The 27,344-nt window shown below is 41.6% G+C and overlaps 1 protein-coding gene across 2 annotated transcripts in view; it reads right to left on the bottom strand.

The window, feature by feature from the left end:
* fbln7 (fibulin 7) overlaps positions 1-27,344 on the bottom strand; it is a 156,552-nt gene that overhangs the window by 126,116 nt on the left and 3,092 nt on the right. The window contains exons 3-10 of one of the 2 annotated variants that reach the window (XM_080448651.1): positions 24,738-24,835; positions 24,404-24,482; positions 17,831-17,956; positions 16,736-16,873; positions 14,689-14,826; positions 11,923-12,061; positions 9,259-10,128; positions 3,369-3,414 (exon numbers count right to left, since the gene is read on the bottom strand). In XM_080448651.1, the coding sequence (XP_080304777.1) occupies positions 9,756-10,128; positions 11,923-12,061; positions 14,689-14,826; positions 16,736-16,873; positions 17,831-17,956; positions 24,404-24,482; positions 24,738-24,835 (1,091 nt within the window). In that variant the 3' untranslated portion in view covers positions 3,369-3,414; positions 9,259-9,755. Of the gene's footprint in view, positions 1-3,368; positions 3,415-9,258; positions 10,129-11,922; positions 12,062-14,688; positions 14,827-16,735; positions 16,874-17,830; positions 17,957-24,403; positions 24,483-24,737; positions 24,836-27,344 lie in introns of those variants that run through there. The other variant, XM_080448652.1, reaches the window with a different exon arrangement.

The raw sequence follows: 27,344 nt of genomic DNA, 5'->3' as shown, positions 1-27,344 counted from the left end.
TATTTTTTGGTGTTATTATTTCCCCCTTTTGTGCCAGAGAAACAAATAAATCTTCATTATAAGAAATAACTGTTCTGTTCTGCAGAAACACAACATAATTGCCTTGATGCAAGTAACATTAACGAGTGTCAACGAGCGTCAGCTGTGCTCAACTGAAAGTGACTTGAGTTAGTAAAAATAAAGCCCTTGAATATGACATGATAATGTTTACTGTGATTATGGTAAGTTTACATGTCATATCACAAACACCATAGAGTAAAAACAACTAACTTTATCGATAAAAGAAAAAGGTTTTAGTTTTTTTTTGCCGGTACCGATATGTGGGCGCAGGCCCGGCGCCAGGATGAAATGACTGAGGGGGCAGTTGAAAATTGTGGGGGGGCACACCAGTCGCTTTGCGGTTAATTGCGCGGATTGTGGCCGTTTTTGTGCGTTTTTTTGTTACTTTATTTCGGGTTTAGGGTTAGGGTTAGGTTAGGCTTATGTTATTTAATTCTTATTTTTGCCTGATTTTACCAAAAAATAATTATAAAAAAAATAATTATAAAAAAATACATTTTAATTTTGATTTTTTTCCCCAAAATAAACTGAGGGGGCACAATTTGAAACTGAGGGGGCCAGGCCCCCTCAGGCCCCCCCGTGGTGCCAGGCCTGGAGTGGGCGATATATCGGTGCGTCCCTAGTTCTATGTCATAAAGACATCATAGGCCTACTGTCTTGAAATAGAAAGTAACAAATAAATCAGATCTGCTATTCTCTACTTATCCACCAGATGCCTTCAGAGTTTCCTTCCTCACCTTTCTTCATCACAGTCATCCATCTACACACCTGGTCCCACTGTTCTCATCATCCCTGCAGTTACCTGAGCTTTCCCACCTGCACATCATTCACTATGACCAGGTCCTATCTGTTCACTGTCACTGTGTTATTTAATCCATTCAATCTGGGAACGCATGTCATTTTAGATTTTTTAGCTATAACAATTTTTTATAGCCTGGTAAAACCCCTCCCTCCGGAAAATCTCAAAATGGAAATGATTAAAAAATTAAAAAATAGCAGATATGCAAGCTCTTAGCGCGGCACAGAGTACCGCGCTAGTAGATCCGCTATTTATTTTTGAAAGATCTTGAAAATGTGTGCAAATCTCTGTCTGAATATATATGTTTTTTAAACATTTTTTACTCAAATCTTTGCTTCTGGGGATTCTACAAATGTCTTCTAAATCCTAACAGTGTTTTTTCAAACTGTCAAGGACCACCCAAAATGACATGTATTTGTCCGTGGACCCCCTTCCCATCCCAAAATATTTACTTCCAGGGTCCCCTCCCAGAAGCAAAGATTTGAGTTACCAAAAAATTGTATATATATTAAAAGATTTGCACAAATCTTCAAGATTTAAAAAATAGCTGATCTACAAGCTTGTGGCGCAGCACTCGGTTATGAGCTCTTAGATCTGCTATTTTTGAAGAGCCCAAAGAAATGTTAAAATGACACAGATGCTTTCCCACTCTTAAAGGGTTAAGCTATATGTACTGTAGTCTTGTGTGATGATGACTCAATCGACCAATTATTTGTTTACCAACATTGAGACTGGACACACAGGTGATTGCATCACGCAATCAATTCCAAACATGTTGTTTCGGGGTTTCGCTGGTTTCAGTTCATTCAACCTCCTCTTGTGTGTTGGCTATAGTGAGGCACTTCCTAGTGAGACCTGACAGAATGGGGTTCATTTGGTGCCGGCCTGCCCGCGCATACTGGTTCTTATCAGTGTGACGTCGTCTGTTAAAGGGGAATTTTGGACTAAGTTTTTCTTACCTTTTCTATGATGTTATGATATCTTAGGATGAATGGTACAGTAGAACATTTTCATTACTCCATCCTGGGTCCGCCACAGCGGATAGGCCTTGCGCTAGATCGCATATTTTAATAGCTTCTTTTTTTTTGTATTTTTTTTAGATCTGAAAATAAATAAAAACAATCTAAGTCTCGCTAGATGAGATTGAAATCTCGATTTCATTCTCGTCTAGCGAGACTTCTGTTTTTTGTTGGACTGTGTTCTGTCACTAAATGTCAGATCTCTCTCAAAAAATTAAAATAAAAAAGCTATCAAAATATGCGATCTAGCCTATCCGCGCACGTTTTAAGCTGTGGCGGACCCGGGATGGAGTTATGACATTTTTCTACTGTACCATTCATCCTAAGATATCATAACGTCATAGAAAAGGTAAGAAAACCTTAGTCCAAAATTCTCCTTTAAAGGGGTCTATAGCCTCTATTCCATTTCTTGTTTCTATTTGCCTGAACCCCTGTTTCAGGGGTTCTGGTTTTACCAGCGTCTCATCTCAAGGCTATTATGTACATATAGCTGTAGTGGTGGGTTTCCAGAAGGTGACATACCCGTGGTTCACACACATGAAGGTGTCATTCGTGTTCCCCATTCAAATCTGCTGCCAAGTCAATCAAATGAAGCTACAGTATGAGAAAATGACTTATACTTCTACGGTTTTGTGTCGGGTATTTGAAACACTTAAAGCCTATATACTTCAGTTGACCGGGGTCCCTCAGGAGTCTTATATACTACTCCTTTTTTCCTATCTATACTGAAAATAGCTGATATATACGCTCACATTGCATCACATCGCTACGCATCGTGAGCTTGTAAATCTCCCATTTCCACAGTATGTTTTTGCCTATTTTCGCTGAACATTGGACTATTATGACATGGCCAGAACAGGGATTTGCGAGGGTTCATGTGGTTAAATAGGTAAAGCAAAGAGATGTTGTTTCAGGGGGGGATGTAGCACGGTCTACCGATGCCCCTGGAATCTGGAGAATTTGGAATGTAGACATTACTGTTATTTCTGTCTCTTTTTTTTTGAGGGGTGGGGGGAAGGGCTGTATGCCAATGTTACAGGTGTCTTAATCCCAGGAATGTTTCACAAAACTCAACAGTCTTATCAATATAGGATCACTTCTACCAGTATCAGAAGAGACAATATTATTCTCAACACATACTGCGATAACGGACTGAAAGTACGCGTAATGCTCGACAGATGTGCCTTTTTGTTTTATATATTAAAGCAAAAAAGCGTGTTTGTGCCGAGCTGTGTCGTGTTTTTGTTTGTTTTCTGGTTTAAAAATGGAAATTTCAATGAGTCATTTGTCTGAGAATGCAAAAGTATATGGAGCTTTTTGATTGGTGACAACCACACAATGCAGTATCATTATAAAAAACTGCTTGGTTTTGCCTCAAGGCCCTCACTCTAAAATGGAATGAATTGCCATCCCCGTGCACTCTCAGCAGTGGTGGAAAGTAACTATGTAAATTTACTCAAGTAGACAAGTACTGTACTTAAGTACAATTAGGTACTTTTACTTTACTGGAGTATTTACAATTTTGAGGTACTTCCACTTTTACTCCACTATATCTCAGAGGCAAATATTGTACTTTTTACTCCACTACAATTATTAGAAAACTTTAGTTACTAGTTACTTTGTAGATTTAGATTATCATTCAAAAACATACATTAACTACTTCAGCCCTATTTAAACTTTGGCTATTTGAAAAGAGCAGATCTACAAGCTCACAATGCGTCGCGACATGTGACGCATACATTTGAAAACTTGTAAAATGGGATATTCTGCATAATGAGTACTTTTTACTTGGTAATTTAAGTACATTTTGACACCAATACTTTTCTACTTTTACTAGTAAAGTAAATTTTGAATTCCGGACTTTTACTCGTAACAGAATACTTCTACATTGCAGTATTAATACTTTTTAAAGCACTTTTTCCACCACTGACTCTCAGGCAAATGGCTTGTCCTGTAAGGCTGTACTCTCTCTAAACTGTCCTCAGTAATATCCTCATGCCTCAGAACTCCTAAAGCAGCTGAAGCACAGAGCTTCAAACAAAAGGCTGAGCGTGATTACTGAAGGAAGCGGCCCAGCCATTATAACCAGTGGTTCCCGACCTCTATCTGGACCAGGGCCCACTCAGGTCTCCACTTAAAGGAGTAGTTCACCCAAATAATTACTTATTTTCTATCAATCACCCATGAAGCATTGAATTCATGGAGATTTCTTTAGTTTTTGTCGCATTCCTAGGCCAATAATTTGATGAATGGGTGTATTTCTGGTTGGAGACTCAAAGAGACTCCTTTGAGTCTCCTACCGGATACATAAGCATCTTTAGCCATGGCTATTTGAAAATAGCCGATCTAAAAGCTCACAACGCGTCGCGTTCTGAGCTTGTAGATCGGGTATTTTCAAATTATTTTTATACATTTGGAAACACGGGAAATGGGATATTGTGCATAATGAGTACTTTCGCTTTTAGTACTTAAGTATATTTTGACACCAATACTTTTGTACTTTTACTCAAGTACTTTGCAGTATTGATACTTTACCTTAGTAAAACATGTGAGTACTTTTTCCACCACTGCCCCTTCTAGAGGTTGGCAATGCTTTTGATCTCCTTTATTACCATCTAAACCCTTGGATGAAGATGGAGAGAGAGTGAGAGAGGAGAGAACATGTGGTACCACTTAAAAACGTACTTAGTTGACCAGGGTCCACCAGGGCTCTATACTAGATCCTCTAGTATTTCCCTATGCCAGCGATTCCCAAACAGTGGGCCGGGGCGGGGCCCACACTGTGAGTACATTGCAAAGTGGGCCCCCCCCCAAAAAATTCAAAACACTACGATTATATTGATAATCTAACATTAATACAAAAGCTTGTGTTGTGAGCTTGTAGATCAGCTAATTTAGCTGGATGTTCAATGCGTCGCATTACGCGTTTCAGCCATACATAAATCTGGCTTTACCCTCAATTATTTTTCCTATCGAGTATTCACCCCATGGAGACTTGAATTCATGGATATATATATATATATATATATATATATATATTTTGTCTTTGTTTGTATTTCTTTGTTTTTGTCGCATTCCTAAGCCAAAATTTGATGACCGGCAGCAGTTCCGGTAGGAGACACAAAGAGTCTCCTTTGTGTCTCCTACCGGTCCGCTGGTCATCATATGATTGGCTTAGGAATGCGACAAAAACAAAATAAATATCCATGAATTCAAGATTCCATGGGGGACTAATCGATAGAGAAAAAAGTAATTTTTTTGGGTGAACTATCCCTTTAAAACCTTGGCCAACAAAGTTCAAACATACACAGGAACATCAGACAGACTTTATTTCAGGTATGGAAAAACTGTAATGTAATGACTAATTAAGATACCAGATTATTACCCTCTCTTACTACAGTGTAATTACACAATGTCTTGATAATATACAGAGTAGGAGTAATAGAGGAAATGTGACCAAGTAACTGCATTTAAAGCCTCCCTCAGTTGTTGTTATTAATGGTTCTTTTAGCAAAAACAAGACTGTAAAAAGACAAATATACAGTATATGATGGAAGATAAACATGCTGCATATATTACAATGTAAAAAAAATGGTGACAATATTTCCAATAAATTAGAGCCATGGGAACATTAGTGTGTCATAGGGATTCATGACTCTCATGAGATACATCTATAGGGCAGTGCATCAACCCCAGGTTTCAGCGCTGAGCCACGCAAAGATAGGCTACTATACTATCGGTAGGGTTAGTGGTATAAAGTAACATTTACTCAAGTAAAGGCATTTTTACTTTACGGGAGTATTTCTAATTTTCAGTACTTTTACTTCTACTCCCCTACATCTCAGAGGCAAATAGTGTACTTTAACTCCACTACAATTATTTGAAAACTTTAGTACTTTTACTTTTGATACTTTAATTACATTTTGATACCAATACTTTTGTACTTTTACTGAAGCAAATTTTGAATTCAAGACTTTTACTTGTAACAGAGTATTTCTACAATGAAGTATTGATGCTTTTACTTAAGTAAGAAATGTGAGTACTTTTTCCACCATTGGGTAATCACTTAAAATCTGAATTCAAAAGTAGCCAAAATAGTCGATCTCCAAGCTCACAACGCGTCACATCACGCCGTGTGGTGAGCTTGTAGATCTGCTATTCTCGCAATTTCTGACAATGCCTTTGACATTTTCTTTTCATCAGGATGGGGGACAATTATTTTAGCACTTAGCACGCCTATAGTGACTACACCTTCACCAGAACAGAAGAGACATGATAAACATCTATGAAAGCACAAAAAAAAAGTGATATTATTTTAATGGTGGTTAAAAACCCGGACAATACGGTAGACAGTGAAAGTTAAAAAACAGGATTTTTTTGTGTGTTTTCGAGATATTTGTCGGGACTCGGGACGCACAGATTCAAACAGGGACAATCCTGGCCAAACTGGGACATCTCTGGTCACCGTAACTACAGAACCCCCCAAATAAACCATAAAGTAACAGCCATACAAGCAACACCAAAAACAAAATGGTATCAATCCTTGCTTCTGGCTGGCTTGTCAATCTGTTGCATTCATTCAGTCACTCACTCAATCAAACTCAGTCCCAACATCAGATATACTTTACACTGAGTCAACTTTGAAAACAAGTTGTCTTGTACTATTGCCATATATTCACCCGTACAGCACAGTATCTTACATATAATTTGAGTAAACTCTGTCGGTCTGTCTGTCTTGGGTGGTGTCTTGGGAGATCAAACTGCGCATGCGTTGCGTCCAATCCACTGCGCATACGAAACGAACCCTACAAGCAACAAGGTCTATGAAAAGAAGGCCAAACGCAGCGCTAGATCGTGCGCGAGCAACAAGCAACCAGCTTCATGAAAAAACACAAAGCCGCGCACTGCGCATGCGTGGACGCACTTTCTCTAACCAATTCACACCCACTTCACGCTTACAAAACCTGGACATGGCAACGTCGCTCATCGTTCTGTGATTGACAGCAAAAGTTGGCCAATCAGGTGGCGAGTTCGCAGCCTGAAAAAGACGAACGGCAGCCATTGTTGATGTGCGAGTCAGGGTACGAGTGCCTTGACTTCTTATTTTCGCTTACTAAACGCTCTCAAACTTCTTCTTTGACGCACGGAATTCACTTATAACATATCGTTTGGATAGAATTTAGTTGTTTCACTTCATATGTGTGGTCAATTAATCATGACAGAGCCTATTTTTAAAAAAATAATCAGAGAACCGGCAGGGGCGACCAGTCACACGCATGTATCCCAATAAGTCAACCTATTTTGGGGATGGCGATCTCAAAAGTCCCTTGCGTCATGGCTGTCCCCCCCGCCCCACCCCCACCACACACACACACACACACACACACACACACACACACACACACACACACACACACACACACACAGGGAGAGAGAGGGAGGGTGGGAGAGAGAGAATAGACGGACAGACACAGACAGAGAGACAGAGAGGGAGAGAGAGGAAGAGAGGAAGAGAGGGAGGGAGGGAAAGACAAAATAAGCGAGCCCTCGCTTATTTTTGCGCGGACGTAATTTGTTTGTCATTGTGGTGAATGTTTGCTGCTGATGTTTGTTGTGTGAAGCTTAATGTCAGAGTGTTTGTGTTGGAGCGCCTCAGTGCGGCTGCTGCGTTCATGTGCAACATCTTGCATGCGTGGCTGTGTTCACAGTTTTCCTTCGCCATGTCTGTAGGTCACGGCCTGGAGACCCCAGGGAAATTTCTTCATGAAAAAAAAAAACAGCCGATGGGGTCCGCGATGTTTCACGGGGGTCCGCGTTTTTTTTTGCGGTTCTGGGCGGATTGGGTCCGTTAAAAAAAAAAAAAAAAAAAAAGATCTTTTTTTTTTTTTTTTTTTCCGGTGGGTAGGGGCCCTGCGTGGGGCGGGGCCCCACGCAGCCTGTGTAGTGTGCGTGTAGGGAGAAGCGGCCCTGTGTGTGTGTGTGTGTGTTTGTTTGTGCGCGCTCGCAACGGCTCGCACGCGCGTGTGTGTGTTGGCAACGGCCGACGGGGAACGGCTCCGCCTGTTAGATCTTTATATGCGCGGGTGTTTGTGGGTGTTCTGTTCCTCCACGACGGGATGTGCGTGTACACACTACACCATTGGTTCTCAAAGTGGGGTCCGGGGACCCCCAGGGGTCCTTGAGGGAGTTCCAGGGGGTCCCCAGCTAAATGATAGATTAGGCACCAAATGGACCCTTATGGGTCTGTAACTCTGACAGTGTACAAATGGAACCAAATGGACTCTAACGGGTCCATTTGGTTCCATTTGTACACTCTCACAGTTAAATTAACATACATTTTACCATATAAACTGGGGTCCAAGGGATAGAAATGCCATTAAATGGGGGTCCGTAGCCCTAATGCATGTCAAACTGGGGGACCTTGAAATTAAAATGGTTGAGATTCACTGCTACAGCCGTAAACAAATCTTCTCTTATGGGGGTCCCTCGCATATCTTTTCAAATGGGGGTCCGCGGGCTAACAAGTGTCAATTTGGGGGTCCTTGCCATGAAAAAGTTTGAGAACCACTGCACTACACAGTACAAACTCACTTTCGATCCCTGATAAACTGTCTGTTCTCACCGCATAACCCAAACTGCACACTTTGGGTGCTCATATCCGCCTACGGGTATGGTCTAGTGCTCATAATCAGGGTTCCATGTGTAAAAAATAAAGGGGGCATTTTCTGAACCACTGAAGCCCTATATACTTTTTCAGACAACAAATAGTGGAAATAGCCGATAAATCTGCTGTTTTTGCTATTTTAGAATTTTGAAAAACTTGAAAGTTTAATTTATTTGGAGAAATATGCCCAAAATAGGGAAACCAGGGTTAATGTGGTTGACATTTTTGGTAATTAAATTGTTAAATTGTGTCATAAATATCAAACATATTATCCGTCTACATTTACCAAAAGGAAATGCATGTATTTAATTTAGGCATTAACATTTAATTTAATCTGCCCCAGAAGCAGGGATAAAAACATATCCCCCACCGGCCATAAAAGAGTAATGACCAGAGAGAGAGGATATCAAAAGCAGAGGTATGGATTCCTCCGCCAGCAAATTGAACCCTTCTCATATAATACAACTCTTTGGTCCCTCGCCCTCTTTGTTAAGTTTGAACATTCTTGGACCTCAAAGTAACATTTGGCCGCTGTGGACAAAGGCAGGTCTGTGTGAACAGACCAACGCATTTGTGACAGGGCATGAAACTCAGTGTACACTCTTCTTCCAGTGGTGTAAAGTAACTAAGTACATTTACTCAAGTACTGCTGTACTTAAGTACACTTTTGAGGTACTTTTACTTTACTGGAATTTCCAATTTTCTGTATTTTTTACTTCTACTCCACTACGTCTCAGAGGCAAATATTGTACTTTTACTCCATTACTATAATTTGACCACTTTAGTTACTAGTTACTTTGTAGATTTTAGCTTACAAAACATACGCACAACTTCGGCACTTAAACTTTGGCTATTTGAAAATAGCCAAACGCGTTGCGATGCGACACGTTGTGAGCTTGTAGATCTGCTATTTTCAAAGGATTTTTGTACATTTTATACACCTTCTGCATAATGACTACTTTTACTTTTGGTACTTTTAAGTACATTTTGATACCAATACTTGTCTACTTTCGCTCAAGTAAATTTTGAATTCCGGGACTTTTACTTGCAACAGAGTATTTCTACATAGCAGTATTGATACTTTTAACTTAAGTAAACAAATCGAGTACTTTTCCCCACCACTGCACTCTCTTCATAAACTCCTCCACGTCCTTCTCTTCTCTCTCAACGTCCTTCTCTCCACTTTGAAAGGGAAGTCGCCCCGCCCCCTCCCTCAGAAGCCGTACGGCGACACCAGAACGTTGACCTTGGCCACGTGCTTGGCCTGGAAGGTGCGGTCGCTGTACTCGGACATGTCCACGTCGATGCTGATGTCCTGCGGTCCGCGCAGCGCCTGGACCAGGATCAGCTCGCCGGTCTGCCGGTCGGAGCGCTGCATGACGAAGATGCCCCGCGGGCTGCCCCCCACGATGCCGAAGCGCAGGCTGTCGGGCCCCGTGCGTCCCGGCGCCGTGGCGGTGGCCATGCGGAACAGGGTGGCGGGCGTCTGCAGGCCGGACGGCAGGGACAGGTAGTGGAAGGAGACGGTCTTGGGAGCCAGGTGGCAGGCACGGCTCTCCATGGGACAAGGGTTCCTCTCGCATTGGCTGGAGGAAACACAGGAAAAACAGCCAAACACACACATAAAAAAACATAAACGATGAATTAGAGCTGCAACTATACAAATATTTAATTTTCTATTCAATTATTATATCGATTACTTTTTCAATTAATCAAATAATTGAGGAGCGCCTTTTTATATTTGTAATTTGGGCTGTGCCACTCTCAGTCTAACAAGAATCATATATTTTCTGATCACAGTAAGCTGTGAACTTCTTTTTTTTAAATATTTTTTTAAATATTTTTATTCCACGATTTTGTAACCCATTTTTTCACCCAGTGCCTAAACTGTAATCCTGGGCGCTACTCTCCCTCTGCCAGCCTCGGTAGAGCCCCGAACTGAGCTCATGCCTCCTTCAATGCATGAGGAGTGAGCAGGCCGCTTCTTATCACCTGACAGGGGGGAGTTTCCATCGGAAGGACGTAGCGCATGGAAGGAACACGTTATTCCAATCAGGCGCTCCGGCTGACCAGGGGGAAGCAGCATAGAGACCAGGATTACTGCATGTTTTTTTTGTGAGGGTACCTACCCTAGGGGACACGGGGAGAACGTGCAAACTCCACACAGAAAGGCAATGTGAACTTCTGACTGATCCTGCATTTCATCATGTTGCTTTTCCTCTCAGAAGAACATGTAATGCCCAGTTAGTTCCCTGGCCAACGTGTTCCCTCATTCAGCTGGCAGTAGCAGAGCAGTATTGCACCACATTGACAGGACTGCATTGTATGTATGCCCTTAAAACGAGGCTGTTTGCAAAGTGACTGGCAAATGCAATGTTAGAATGAAGCCAAAAACACTTGGAAGTTACGATGCTTCTGACTGTTTGGACTTAAGTAAAGTACAGATAAAAAATAAAATAAAATAAAACTTTTATTGATTGAAATAAAGTTGGCTGAGTATGCAAGCTGATTTTCAACAAGGACATGGTTCACTGTGATAGACTTATTCCAATCTGGATGCAGCCCCAGAGGTCTGCTTTCAGCCAATGAACAACTTCCCGGGAAGAGTTGAGCCTTGCTCAAGGGCAACTTGAAAGCAACTTGAAAAAGCAATTGAGGGGGAATTAATGTACACTCATTTAATGCACAACATGTATTCTTTATAGGATTTTTAGTTTTTACCTTTTTATCCCACGATTTTGTAACCCATTTTTTCACCCAGTGGCAATTGCCTATGTAATCCTGGGCGCTACTCTCCCTCTGCCAGCCTGGGGAGAGCCCCGAACTGAGCTCATGCTTCCTTCAACGCATGAGGAGCTAGCAAGCCGCTTCTTATCACCTGACAGGGGGGAGTTTCCCCGGTAGGGTGTAGAGCGTGGAAGGAACACGTTATTCCAACCAGATCCTTTCCCCTCCATCCGGCACCCCGGCTGACCAGGGGAAGGCAGTATAGAGACCAGGATTACTGCATGTTTTTTGTGAGGGTACCTACCCTAGGGGACACGGGGAGAACATGCAAACTCTCCACACAGAGAGGCCCTTTCCCCAAACCCACCTATGGGTATGGGCACTGATGAAGCGGAGGAGAGGACACGCCCCCAGTGCCCACAGCATCCCCGGCGGGAATCGAACCCAGGACCTTCTAGCTGTGAGACCAAATCGCTACCGTATTCTTTATAGGATTTGATGAGGATTTAGTTTAGACTGTTTGGATGACATGCTCTGGTTTTAATACAATGACGAGCATAAGTTATACACACAGAGCAGACAAAACAAAATAACATCCATGAAATCCAGAACAATGAAACACTAGAAGTTGAGGTTTTTGCATCCCCACTTACAAGGGTGATGTCTTGACATAGCTGATGTCACCGTGGGACCGGGGACACTCAGGGTTGACACACTGGAAGCTTCCCCCCGTGTTGATACAGGTCGTCCCCTCACTACAGTTGTGCTGCTGGCTCAGACACTCGTCCACATCTGGAAGACAAAAGAGCAAAAGGCATGCAGGAATGAGAGAGAGACAGAGGAAAGAAGAAGGGAGGTGAGACACTGTTCCGTTGTTACGAGGCAGAAACCTTGTAACTCTATGTTTCAACATTGTTAAACAAATTAATGTTCCACTTTGTCGTTCAAGAGTGTCACGCAATAATAGCCGATCTACAAGCTTGTATATTGAAAAATCTTGAGCATTTTATATATATTTGTAACTCATATCTTTGCTTCTGGAGGTCCCTGGAACAAAATATCTGACAAATGTTCGCTTAGCTGATGAGCTTGTATATCTGCTATTTTTAATAGCCCAAAGACATCTAAAATTACAAGAGATAGGCTCCCGGTCTTCACGGATTAAAAGCATCAACAAGAGCTTGTGACTAGTGACTACATTGGAGCCATTGGAACACGGGTTCTTTTAAAAACTTCCTGAAAAGGTTAAAGGTTTCATGACGTTCAGTTTTACCACACATTAAAAGTCTTTGTCATGGTCCTTCAAACGTGTATAAAAAGTTTTAACCAAAAATTCCACTCCATTGATCCATGGCAGGTGTTTTTCTCTCACATTTCTAAAGCCTTTTCAACTGCAATGAAGAAAGAAATCTTTGCCTGCGGGTGTCGCTGGTGAGGGATTTTGCCTGTCAATCATCGCCTCTGCTCCGCCCCCCCCCCCCCCCCAAGGAAAGGATAGGGGAGGGGCTAGGAGGAGAGTGGGTGGGATTAATCGGCTGTGACATCACTGCCGAAGGGCCAAGCTCAGATTACTTTTCAGCCTAATTATTCAGAAAACCCCAGACCACAGAAAATCCACTGAATGTTCAAAGTTCCGATTTTTTGGGTGTAATTGAGGTCATAAAATCCCCAAAAAAACATAAAAAATAAAAAAAGTTAAAATGAATGTCATAGAACCTTTAAAGGAGAATTTTGGACTAGCCTTTTCCTTACCTTTATATGATGTTATTATGTCCTGGGACGAGTGGTACAGTAGAACATTTTCATCACTCTATCCCCAGTCCACCGCAGCTAAAAACCAGAGCGGACGGTCCGTGCGCTAGATCGGGTATTTTTATCGCCATTTTATATACTGTATATTGTTTTGCTGATATGATATCTGACGCTCATATTGACAGAAACCTATAGTCACAGTGTTTGTGTCCTAAATGGGCCGCCGTAGTGTTTACAAGCTGACTTGGATGAAATTACGGGTGAAATCTCGTCTTGCGAGACTTCCGGAGGGAGGGGCGCATCTAACACAAACACTGTGGCTAGGTTTCTGTCAATATAAACGCCAGATAACAACAAAAGAATATATATATAAATGGCGATAAAAATACGCGATCTAGCGCACGGACCGCCCGCGAGGGGTTTTTAGCTGCGGTGGACTAGTCGGGATGGAGGTATGAAAACGTTCTACCGTACCACTCGTCCTAGGACATAATAATATCATATAAAGGTAAGGAAAAGGCTAGTATGAAATGATCCTTTAACGGTTTTGGACATACAAGGTTTCCACTCTGACAGTGACAATTTCTGCTCTCCCCGCTTGACTGACATCCCTGCTTCCTGCAGTTATACCACAGTCCAGGAATAGGGGGTCGGACGGACGTGTGTGATTGTTTATTTGGGTTCTTTAAGTTTAGTCTTCTCCCCCCCAAAACGCCTCATCCTGTCCTGGAGATCCCTTCTTTGCAGGAGGAAAGAGGTGAGGTCACTCATTCCACTGGCGAGGCAGCGTTAAGCTTCACAAGAGGTGCAAATGAAAGTCGGGACGCCGGCCAAGGGCGGCTGACTGACTGACTGACTGACTGACGGACGACTCCTCCGCGGGAACCCAGGCGTCCGTCCACTGCTTAAAGTCAACCCCTCCTTCATCCCTTTAACCCATTCAATCCGGGAAGGCATCTGTGTCACAAGATTTCTTTGGGCTATTCAAAAATTGCTACATCTACAAGCTTGTAGATCTGCACTTTTTTTTTTTAATCGTGAAGATTTGTACAAATATTTGAATATATATATTTTTTTTAAAGCGAACATTTGTAACTCAAATCTTTGCTTCTGGGAGGAGTCCCTGGAACTAAATATTTTGAGATGGGGGTCCGCGGCCAAATACATATCATTTTGGGGTGGTCCTTGGACAGGAAAAAGTTTGAGAACCACTGATATTATAGCAAGATACGTTTTTAAAAAGAAGGCCTGTTAGGCTTTAGAGGACATTTGTGGTATCCCCAGAAGATTTGAGTTAAAGATGTTTGCTTTAAAAAACATATATTCAAAGATTTGCACACATTTTCACGATTTCCCCAAAAAATTGCAGATCTACAATCTCGCGGTACTCGGTACCACGCCATGAGCTTGTAGATCTGCTATTTTTGAAATTGAATAGCCCAAAGTATAAAATAATGGTTATAGCTTAAAAAAATGACACCGATGCGTTCCCGGTCTTAATGGGTTAACTGTGGTGAGCTAATGGGTTCACAAAGTAAATCATAGCTATAATTTCTCTCTGATGTTACAGACTAAGCCGGGGGTCCCGCCCGCCCGCCAAGGGCCCTGTGTGTGAATGAATGAGCCTTTTGTCTTGGGGTTTTTGTGCCTCTCTCTCTCGCTCTCACCCTCGCAGCTCCGTCCGTCTAGGAGCAGCTTGTACCCGCTGGGACAGGAGCAGTGGTAGGAGCCCGGGACGTTCACACACTCGTGGACGCACAGCTTCCCTCCTTGGTCCAGCCGGTACACCTCACACTCGTTGACATCTGCAGAGAGAGGGAAAGAGGAGGAAGACATGCATGTATGTACGTACACGTGTCATATAAACACATGTTCACATGACCCATGTGTAGCAGAGAAGCCCTGAGAAGCCTTAACATCTGCCGTTGCCAGGGGGGGGGGGATTCCCATTTGGATGATGAGAGCTTCGGTATATATGTTTGGTTTCCCACGTGGGAGACCCAGGCATTGAATTTTCTTAATTTAAACTCTTTGACTACCAGAAATAAAACATAGTTTGCTAAGCCACTGCCAGCAATTTCCGAGTGCACGCTTTTAAAAGACGTAGGGGGGTCTCGTAGAATCGGAGAAAAACTAATTGTGCCACCGCGATAATCCATTCCATAGTTATGGGCATTTGAATGTGGGTTGTTTTCGCCAAAAAGCTACGGAAATCACAGAGAAAAAGCTATTTTTCCAAATCCATTAACATGGAAGTGAATGTGGATGTTTTTTGGGCGATCACGCGATTTGCTGCTGCATTGCTTCAACTGGGAGTCAAATGGTGACTCATGTGTTAGCGAACAGCGCCATCTAGCGTAAAAAAACACTGAAAACACAAAACAGTCTGAGCCTTAGCAAAAATATGACGAGAAATCTCATCATTGGCAGTCAAAGAAATAATACAAAATGTGTGTGAAAATAGTAATGACAGAGGGAGAAATTGAGTAGGATCTGCTCAGCTATAGGAAACATACAGTATTTGAAATAACATGGAAATGTCTACTCTTTGCTGTGTTCATACTGACAGATACAAAAGATTCAACGATACAAAGCAATGCAGCATATCTGTGCTGTGTCGCTGTTGAAGTGTTGATCAACACGCTTGTTGTTGGCATCAGCGAGCGTCCGACAACCGAGAATCTTTTTAATGACAATATAAATTAATTGGAATAAAGACTAAATTAGGGGGTACAAATTATTGGCTACTCTAAATTTGAAAGAAAAAGAACACAAAACTGGCTGAAGAAAAAATATTAGTTTCCCATCCATTAGAAGAAATTGTACACAAGGAATTGTGTGGGGAGCGAAGGAGAGTGGAGATGGTAGAACAACACTGAGTCTTTTTGTAGCTTTGTAGCTGCAGTTGAAGCCATCAGCTCGACTTTCGGATTGTCGCTTTGTAGATTTTGTAGCAGCTACAAACGCTGGGTGTCGCTTTGTTGTCTTCATGTCACTGGCTTCCATTGAATGGTAGACTGAATAGCTTTGTATCTGCTAGTTTGAACACAGCACAACGGATTTCCAACTCAAAAGGTTAATTAATTTCCTCAAGGACAGTGTCATCTTTGGAGCATCAGCCACATCAACACTGTGAAGTCAAAGCATTTTTTCATGACTGCACCAAATGTTGATTTTTTTTTTTTTTTACCAAATCCAATCCATCTAAAAAGCAACTTAACAGTGACCTAAATAGCTGCTAATCAGCTTGTAACCTCTACAGAGAACACATAACCAGCGCCGGTTCTAGGATGATCAGCGCTCTAGGCGAGATTCCTCTGATGCGCCCGCACGCGCTTCACGCGTGCGGCGGTCCCTTGCGCGCGCAAAATACATCCGGATTTTGGGCGGATTATGACACGTTTTTGGCTACTTTATTTTGGTTTTAGGGTTAGGGTTAGGTTAGGGTTATGTTATTTATTTCAGATTTTACCGATTTATTATCATTATTATTATTTTTTCCCGACTTTTTTTGCCGCCTCTCCAAACTGCCGCTCTAGTCGGCCGCCTAGGTCGCCTGTATGGACGCGCCGGCCCTGCACATAACTCACTGCTTCACAGATCGCTATCATTTATATGGAAGCCCATTTCCACCACTGAAAGAATTTACCACTATATCCTTTCACCTGGAGAAAACGAACCAAACACTAAACAAACAGATATTCCTGGCCTCACCCTGGCAGATGCTGTTGTCTGAGGTTCCGCTCATGTGGAAGCCTGCATCACAGCTGCAGTGTTGAGCTCTGTCCACCTTGGCACAGCGGGGTCTGCGGCTGAACGCTGGGTCATTCATTACACTCCACTCTGGTGGCGCTGCGGGCAAGACCAAAAGTACGAGATACTGTATAGCTTAGCATTCACCCTGTGACACATACAGTACATATAACATAACACGGTCCATTGATTGATCATTAAAATAAACATGCTCTGAAAATGCACGCGGACCACCTTACTGGGTGGACCACGGACGCTTTCGAGATTTTCAAGTAAAGTGCATGGACCCTGATCCAGAAATGGTTGGGAAACCACTGCATTGGAATAATTGGGTCAATTCACATTTACAGAAAGACAGTAACAACAAAGAAGCGCAGAGTAGACATGTATTTTGTGTCACTGACTAGCCATGGTTCACATGACGCTCATCTGTCACAACTTGGCGCAACTTGTTCCTGGTTTTGGAAATTTCTCCATTTACAACCCGTACATCTACATAAACATTCAGATTTCAAATACAAAGTGCTTACTTCACGGCCACGGATGTAACAAGTTAAAACGCCTGGGTCTAAGTACCCGTATCTTCCGTATTGTTCACTAAAAAACATTTTAATCCGATCAATTCCTTCATATGCTGGGTTGGGAGGTGTATTGCACTCTGATACATCATAACTATAGAGAAAATAGCCGCCGATTGGATTAAAATGCTTTTTATTGAACAACACCGAAGATACGGGTACTTAGACCTTACATCCATGGCCTTGGGGGCAGCAGTTTATATTTGAAATCTGAACGTTTATGTAGATGTACCGGTTGTAAATGGAGAAATTTCCAAAACCAGGAACAAGTTGCGCCATGACTGTCATGATATGACATGACAGTCATGTTTCAGGGCTATTGATTGATTGATTGATTGAATATTTTATTAGGCAAAACATTTAAAACAGCACAGTTACATTTAAAAATACTTTGTCTAACAGGTCCGTTCATAAAAGTCCTTGCGGACTTGTTTCCAATGAGGGCCTTGGTATTCAATGTCACTGCTATGTCACTGACCTGTCTGGGTTTGGTGTTGACAGTGAGAGCCAGTCCAGTTCTGGTGACAGGTACACTTGTAGTGGTTGATTCCTTCCACACAGGTCGCGCCGTTCTGACACGGGTTGCTGTCACACTCACTCACATCTGTGGGCATTGGTAGAGGGTTCTCAATACAACGTATACACAGACAGAGGTACTCAAAGTCTAACTGTCAGTACAGTAGGACTGGGCGATATGACTTCAATATCACGATTATTTCAAAGTCTTACCTCGATTATGATTAACGAACGATTGTTTAACAAATTGTGAAAATAGCCGATCGCATGCGGTGAGCTTGTAGATCGGCAATCTTTTTCTAATTTTACACATACAACGACAACTGTACAACAATGTATATTACAGAGCTTAAGTGGTTAATCAGACTATATTTGTTGATTATAAAAAAATCTAATAACATTTTTTGTGTCGATTCATTGACATATATAAGAAAAAAAACTTTAAGGGATAGCGCACACCCAAAAAGACTTTTTTTCCTATCGATTAGTCACCCCATGGAGAGATTCATGGATATTTTTTTGTTTTTGTCGCATTCCTAAGCCAATAATTTGATGACCAGCTGACCGATAGGCAGCGGCTCCGGTAGGAGACACAATGGAGACTCTTTGGAACCGCTGCTGGTCATCAAATTATTGGCTTAGGAATGCGACAAAAACAAAAAAATATCCATGAATTCAAGTCTCTATGGGGTGACTAATCGATAGAAAAAAAGTCATTTGTCGGGTGAACTATCCCTTTTTCTTAAGCAAGATTAAGCCGGTTCTCACAGTCGGTTTGGGTGGATTTCTGGTTAATCGCCCTGCCCTGATACAACGCATGCAGGCAGCGGTCCTCAAAGTCTAACTTCAGAGGGACTGTTCACATGAGAGGAAATATATGAATACAACACTCCAATAAAAATACAAATGATGACTGGGTCACATCGGTATGCATGAAACAGAAGGTCTTGTGCAGTGCGTTGTGTGTCCCATGTAATAGAATACAGATGAAGGGAATGAGGCCGTGTTATCCTTCCTGTCCTGGGTCAACCTGGGGTTGTGGTTTAGACCGGGTTCTGCCCAAGGGCTGATAACTGACACTGAAGAATGAGAGGCTGGTACCATCATTTATTATGGACACAATGATTCATATTTCTTCTTTCTCCTTCATGCGGTATCGTTCTCGGCAGTGGTGGAAAGTAACTAAATACATTTACTCAAGTACTGTACTTAAGTACAATTTTGAGGTATTTTTAGATTTTTTTTTACTTTACTGGAGTATTTCAAATTTTCAGTACTTTTACTTCTACTCCACTACATCTCAGAGGCAAATATTGTACTTTTACTCCACTGCAATTATTTGAAAACTTTAGTTACTAGTTAGTTTGTAGATTTTGGATATTATTACAAAACATACATTAACCAATTCAGCCCTATATACATTTCGGCCGTTTGAAAATAGCCGATCTACAAGCTCACAACGCGTCACAATGCGACGCAATATTTTCAAAACATTTTACACATTTGAAAACTTGTGAAATGGGACATTCTGCATACTGAGTACTTTCTACTTTTGATACTTTAAGTAAATTTTGCTACCAATACTTTTGTACTTTTACTCAAGTAAATTTTGAATTCTGGACTTTTACTTGTAACAGAGTATTTTTATATTGCAGTATTGATATTTTTACTTAAGTAAGACAAATTAGTACTTTTCCCACCACTGCTTGATACGTCCGTAAACTCACAGACTTATATAGAGGAAAGGAAATACAGCCACGAGAGAATTAGACACCAAAGGTAGCTGATATATTACTTTCAATGGAAGGTCAACTTGAGGTTCTTTTCATGGCCAGAATCAGGGGCTGTGAAGTCTTTAGCTGTCAACACCTCCACCCAAGGTCCTTTTAAAATTCTTCACGTTTTTAGCAATACTTCTCAAGTTCTCACAGTAAAAACCCTCGCTCATGCTATTTGACAAAATATGCATGTAGTTTTCCACCCCAAACAATGTTGGGAATTCAATGTTTTTAGTGCGAATACCTTCAATGAGGTGGACAGTGTGGAGCAACAGTAAAATGATGACCATAATAGCAGGTTGAAGACATCTCAGTATGTTTAGAGACCCTCTGCTTCCCCTGCTGATGGCCATTACAATATAAATTAACCCTCTTCTGCACCATTTTAATATATGGAAACATTTGATTACCCGTTGTCAAAGCCAGTGGTGGGAAAAGTACCCAATTGTTTTACTTAAGTAAAAGTATCAAAACTGCAATGTAGAAATACTCTGTTACAATTTAAAAAATAAAAATGTACTTCAGTAAAAGTACAAAAGTATTGGTATCAAAATGTACTTAAGGTGCCAAAAGTAGAAAGTACTCATTATGCAGAATGTCCCATTTCACAACTTTTTCAAATGTATAAAATTAATACAAATCTTTTGAAAGCCCACAATGTGTCGCATCACGACACATTGTGGGCTTGTAGATCGTCTATTTTCAAATGGACGAGATGTGTTTAGGGTCAGTGACAACCGTCATTCGACAAAGTGTAAAATATTGGTTAAATGGAGACACCGACGTGCTGAAAACCAGCATAAGACGGACTACAAGCTGCTGTAGATCCCAGAGACATTCCTGTGCCTGCCCTAAACTTGTTTAGTCTGTTAAGCTGCAGGAATCAAAATGGACAAATAGCTGTAGCTTGCCTCATGACCATTGTTGTTATAGCCAGTACTAAGAGCTTGCTAGACGTTATAAAAAGTGATGACTGAGGGAGCTGAGCGGTACGGTCGCCCCTGCTCAACTCTGACGCCCGAGGCCACGGCTCTGAGGCCACTGTATATATCGTCTCTGTCGGGATGGAAACCTCATATGTCCAAAACTGTTACTTTTCGGGATTCAAATTCAAAAATAGCCAAAGGGCCTTTCTGTGTGGAGTTTGCATGTTCTCCCCGTGTCCCCTAGGCCATTGGTTCTCAAAGTGGGGTCCGGGGACCCCCAGGGGTACTTGAGGGGGTTTCAGGGGGTACCCAGCAAAACGTGTAAATATAGCATCAGAATAATTATGACCTTTTATACTTTGGCTATTCAAAAATAGCAGATATACAAGCTCATAGCGCGGCACCGAGTGCCGCGCTATGAGCTTGTAGATCTGCTATTTTTGAAAAATCTTGAACATTTGTGCGAATCTTTGAATATATATATTTTTAAAGCGAACATTTGTAACTCAAATCTTTCCTTCTGGGGGTCCCTGGAACAAAATATTTTTAGATGGGGGTCCGTGACCAAATACATATCATTTTGGGGGTCCTTGACATGAAAAAGTTTGAGAACCACTGACCTAGGCCTAGGGTCCCCTCTCAAAAAGAATGCAGTAATCCTGGTCTCTATACTGCCTCCCCCTGGTCAGCCGGGGCGCCTGATGGAGGGGAAAGGAACTGGTTGGAATAACGTGTTCCTTCCACGCGCTACGTCCAACCGGGGAAACTCCCCCCTGTCAGGTGATAAGAAGCGGACTACTCACTCCTCATGCATTGAAGGAAGCATGAGCTCAGTTTGGGGCTCTCCCCAGGCTGGGAGAGGGAGAGTAGCGCCCAGGATTACAGCTCAGGCAATTGGCACTGGGTGAAAAAATGGGTTACAAGATCGTGGGATAAAAACAAAATCTGCTATGTTTGATACTTTTGTGTGATGCTGTAGTGTGATCAAGTATAGGGCATTCATTTATTAAAAATAACCAATGGATCCAATGTGGTTATTATTTAGTCACAAGCTCTTGATCGATGTTTATAAATCCCACAGGATTTACAAGCTCACAATGCATGTGGCATGTTGGTGAGCTTGTGGATCTGCTATTTTTGCTGCTTTTGTGTGACACAAAAACATAAAAAGTTGAAATATGGAGATACAAGCTTTCTGCCCGACAGCTAGGATATTCCATAACTCCACTGTTTGTTTTGCTAGCCCAGGGCTCCCTCCTACATGAGCACAAACACGTTAAAAAAAAAGGGCCCACTTCGTTCTCCTGGATATTTTTAGGCTTTCTTCGACATGACTTTCTTCAATGTTTTCCACTCTGTATCAATCACGCTTTTCAAGCCACGGGCTAAATTTAGAGCTATCAGGATGGACTTAAAGCACCCGAACAGAGATAATACTGTGCAGGTTGGCTGCTTTTCTGGCCCTCTTCAAACACCAATGTCAACAAACTTGCACACATTTTGAAGCCACTTGGAATGTCCTGGAGGCCAGTGGTGGAAGAAGTACTCAGATTTTACCTTGGTAAAAGTAGCAATACCACACTCTTTTACACGTAAAAGATCTGTAAAATCTTACTTGAGTAAAAGTACGAAAGTATTGTATCGAAATAGTTAAAGTACCAAAGTAAAAGTACTCAATGTTTTCAAGCTTGTAAAATTGTCTATTTTCAAATTAAACGGCTGAAGTAAAATAGGACTAAAGTGGTTTCTGCTGTTTTGTAATAATAAAGCAAAGTAACTTATAACTAAAGCTGTAAAAAAAAAAGTGGAGTAAAAAGTACAATATTTGCCTCTGAGATGTAGTGGGTAGGACATAATTAAAATGTACAAAAATGGAACCACTCAAGTAAAGTAAATTTACCTAAAAATTGTACTTGAGTAAATGTACTTAACTACTCTCCACCACTGCACACATTTTGAAGCGAGCGTGCCACAATGTCTGGAGGCGAGCCAGCTGCGAAGGCTGAAGGCGCTATCAATAGCATGCTTAGCATACTTGCGTGCTATGGGACCATGGCCTGGGCATAGTGTGTGGACCTAACCCCCTGTCCAGTGGAAGCCCCCAGTCACACAGCCCAGGAAACATAATCAGCCGGGGCCCCACTTATTTTACAGTGTGTGGACTCAAAGTACCCAGCCCCGGTACTTTGAGTCAAAGTAATAGAACTGTAAGTGAAGGTTTGCTGCAGTCAAATTTGTGCTTGAGTTAAAGTACTGGAGTATTTACTTTCAAAAATACAAATAAGTATGAATTACGAAGTACATTTTCAGTCAAAGTACTAAATTGAAATGTACATAATGGAGTCAAAGTCATAAGCATCCACAAACACTCAAGTAAAGCCAGTGGTGTAAAGTAACTAAGAACATTTACTCAAGTACTGTCCTTTAAGTACACTTTTGAGGAATTATTACTTTACTGGAGTATTTCCCATTTTCTATACTTTTACTTCTACTCCACTACTTCTCAGAGGCAAATATTGTACTTTTCCTACACAGTTACAGTTAGTTGTAGATCTACAAGCGACGCATTGTGAGCTTGTAGATCTGCTATTTTCAAAAAAGATTTATACACGTTGATCTTGTGAAATGGGGCATTCTGCATAATGAGTATTTTTACTTTTGGTACTTTAAGTATATTTTGATGCCAATACTTTTGTACTTTTAATCAAGTAAATGTTGATTACTGGACTTTTACTTGTAACTGAGTATTTCTACACAGCAGTAGTGAGTACATATGAGTACTTTTTCCACCACTGAGTAAAGCACAGGTACTCAAAAATGTACTTAAGCACAAGTACTCAAGTAAATGTAGCCTACTCTTTTACTGTCTGCCACTGGTTATTGTACAGTAGGAATGGAGACAGAAGGAGGGGGGGGGCGCCCCACAGTGGAATGCGGTACAGGTGTTTTGCTGTGTTCTGGAGGACATTTAATGCCATTTTAACGAGGCCTTCATTCACTGTGTGCTTGGAGCCCCCAGCCTCCACTAAATAATGGACTCTTTTCTTTGCCTGTCTTATCTGTTTTGTGCGGGGAGGAGGAGAAACTCCCCTCCGGGCTCACGGGACGCCGTCTCTTTCAACCCCGCATTCAGCGTTCGGCCGCCGAGCCCAAGGTCACCCTGAATGGGGTATGGGGATTTAAAAAAAAAACTTTTTCTTTCTTTTTCTTTTTCTTTACCCCCAACAGACTGAATAATGTGGCAGACATAGCATGCTATCTATGAGCCTCATGGCATTCCACTGATTCACTGGGAAGTGGCAATGGATACAGACTGGGGTGGGGTGGGGTGGGGGGGTTCTAAATTCTTAATCCTATGATAGAATCACATTAGAAGTTGAGACGACGTTCCTCTCCTTCCTCAAAGGGTACAAATACAAAAACAGCCTCCGTTCGGTTACATCAGTGGTCCGCAAACCTTTTTTATGTCACGGACCCTCTAGTTTAGTTATGTAATTAATGCAGTTAGAACCAAATGGACCGGTCCATTTGACTCCATTTGTGCACTCTCAGAGTTACAGACCTGTAAGGGTCCATTAGATTTCTGACCCACTTGAACCCACTCAAGGACCCCTGGAGGTCCCCGGACCGCACTTTGAGAACCACTGAGTTACACGATACTCAAACGTGAAGATTTACGACATAATATATTTTACAACTGTGTGATTTCTGTGAAACGATACTAGTTGTTAAATTGCTAGGTGTTAGGTGCTGATGATGACATCGGCCGCACTTTACAGTCCCGGCGTTTTACGAGGCTCGGGAGGCTTTCTCGAGACACCCTGACGTCACCTTTACAGACGGCGTTGACCCCACTCCAACTTCCATTCTCCTGGCAGACACGCGACCCCTGGCCGACGATGTGGTAGCCCTGGGAACAGCGGTGCAACAGTTTTATATCCATAACAAAATTATGGATAATAACAAAATGGTCAAAAATAGTTAAAATAGCTGATCAACGCGTCGCATTGCAACGGCTATTTTCACTATTTTTGCACCACACACCATTGTGCGGCGAACTATAAAATAGCACTAAAGTGCTTAATAGATTTGGATAATTTGATTAATTGAAAGAAGTAATGTGTAGAATAGTCACTGATAAAATAATGCATGGTTGCAGGCCTACCTGGGAACAGGTGAAATGGACCTCGTGGCCCACATAGTACTTGGATCCAAACTTGCGTCCGTGTGCAGGAGCCTCCAGGGACGGGCAGCTGGTGGGAGCTGTGGGGGAGAACACACCAGGGTTGTACATTTCGTTCATTTGGAAATAGCCGATCTACAAGCTCACAATGCGTCGCGATGCGACGCATTGTGAGCTTGTAGATAGGCTATTTTCTTTTTTGTCACTTGAATTTTTATTCATTTTTTTACACACACATACATACAATACACTACATAAACACGAAAACAAAGAAGGACGGAACAAACCAAAACAAAAAACAAAACAATAACAAACAGACTTCACATACAACCCCAAAAGAAAAGAAAAAACACACACACAACAAAAGAAAAAACAAACACCAAAAGACAAACATTTTGAAACCGACAACTTTTCAGATATGCATCTTCTTGTTACAATGGCATTTCAAAAGTGATTTTCCTTTCTTTCTTTTTTTTGCATCAAATGTCTTTCTTATCACTTTCTGGGGGTGCATAAATGTTTACCAAGGTCACCATAGGCTATTTTCAAAAGATTTTTTTTACATTTGAAGACTTGCGAAACGGAACATTCCGCATAATGCGTACGTTCTACTTTTGTCACTTTAAGTACATTTTGACTACTTTTGTACTTTTACTCAAGTACATTTTTAATTCCGGACTTTTACTTGTACCAGAGTATATCTACATTGCAGTATTGATACTTTTACTTAAGTGAAAAATGTGAGTACTTTTTCCACCACTGCCTAAGTCTTCCTGCATCCTGTGGCATGCACGGTGTGCCTGAGGATATGCACGTGTCACTGAGCAGCATGTGGAGAGGAGAAACTTCATGGGAAACAACAGTCCAGAATGCTTGGTTCAAGTCCAGCAGAGAACTGAACTGGTCATTTGTTGTGAGGGAAGAGGAACGGTCAAATGTTATGCTATGGTTCATTTAAGAAATCAGATTACATTACTTTGGAATTTACTACATTCCAATTTCCGTGCTTTATATTCACAGTGCCTTTGAATTAATTACATGTTTGGTTTGCTTGCCTACGACTGGGCATAAAAGGGACTGGACAGACAGACAGGTACAACGGGTACAATGATAACAGGTACACCGGGGATTGCGAGCATGCATTTCCAACTTGCATCGTTCCCGAGTAGGCCAGTGCCGCACCGGTCTACTAAGTGAAAAGGCCAGGAGAGAAGTACAGTAGATTTAAGATAGTCAGATTATACAGATATTCACACTGGTGCCTAAAAGTAAATTTGTAAGGAAGCTACGCTAATTGAGAATAAAACAATGTACTAATAAAATTTACACTGCACAACACTAAGCTGGACATCTGAAGATGATGATACACGAAAGAAGAAGATGACTTCCCTTAGTTCTCACCCTATTAGATTCTACCTCCATATTTTCCTCCTCAACTCACTTACTTACTAACTAACTTACCGTTATATTCATCATAACTGTCCTGCTACCTCATCTCTCAGCGCTGGTCTTGACACCAAGCACAGGGGTCGTCAATATGTCCGTACACGGACAAATGTGTCCATGGAAAAGACCTGGTCTTGTCCATGGCAAATTTTTGATTTTATTTTTTACACACCATTATAATGTTGTTATTTTGATCATAAGACCCAATTACTGAATGTCAAGTCTCCAGGTTTTCTTCAGGATATGTATGACACTTATTTACTACGTCACTATGGCACATTAGGAGTTCTCAAATGTTTTATTTGCAAGGACCCCCTTTACTCTGAGAGTGTACCATTTCAACACTCTCAGAGTTACAGACCTGTTATGGTCATTCAGGGCTAGCTCTTTATGTGTTTCTGGTAAAATTATTGTCCACTCATTTTGTCCGTGGCAAAAACTGAATTTTGACCAAAATGTCCACCACAAGCCAGCATGGCGATGGCCCCTGACCAAGCACAATAACTATAACGATAACTATAAAGATGTAGTTTTGAAAATCATTCTAATTTAAGTGGATGACAGAGTCCACACCACAACTATGATAATGGTGAAGTTAGAATTTTTGTTATAGTTACAGTGCTCGGTGTGAATGGCCCTTTACTCGACTTTCCTCTCCTAGCTGATACTTTTATAATGATTTTGTTTTTTCCTGAGCACTATTAGTTTGACCTCCTATCAATTAAGCCTTCTTAATTCAGTGTTTTTGTAAGTTTCTCTGGATAGACAAAGAATGTCCTGTTCCTTCCAAGGATTTACAGTATATCTCTCATACAAATACTGACCTGTAAAGTTAGTGGTTCTCAACCTTTTTAATTTCATGGATCCCCAGTTTGAATTATGCATTATAGGCCACCGACCCCCATTTGATTTGATTTCTGGGACCCTAATCTACACCGTAAAGTCCTCAGTGTTAATTTAACTCAGTGTACAAATCATTTGTACACTCTGAGAGTTACAGACCCATAAAGGTCCATTTGGTCAATCATTTAAACGGGGACCCCTGGAACCCCCATGTTGAGAACCAGTAGTACAGGAGTGGAATGAATTCACTATTATCTGCTTCATGTTGCCAAGGCTTTGTTGCGGTGAATGCACTGTATT

Source organism: Gymnoscopelus braueri (assembly GCF_963280865.1).
Source record: "Gymnoscopelus braueri genome assembly, chromosome: 14".
Taxonomy (NCBI): domain Eukaryota; kingdom Metazoa; phylum Chordata; class Actinopteri; order Myctophiformes; family Myctophidae; genus Gymnoscopelus; species Gymnoscopelus braueri.
This window is presented reverse-complemented; position numbering and strand designations above follow the sequence as displayed.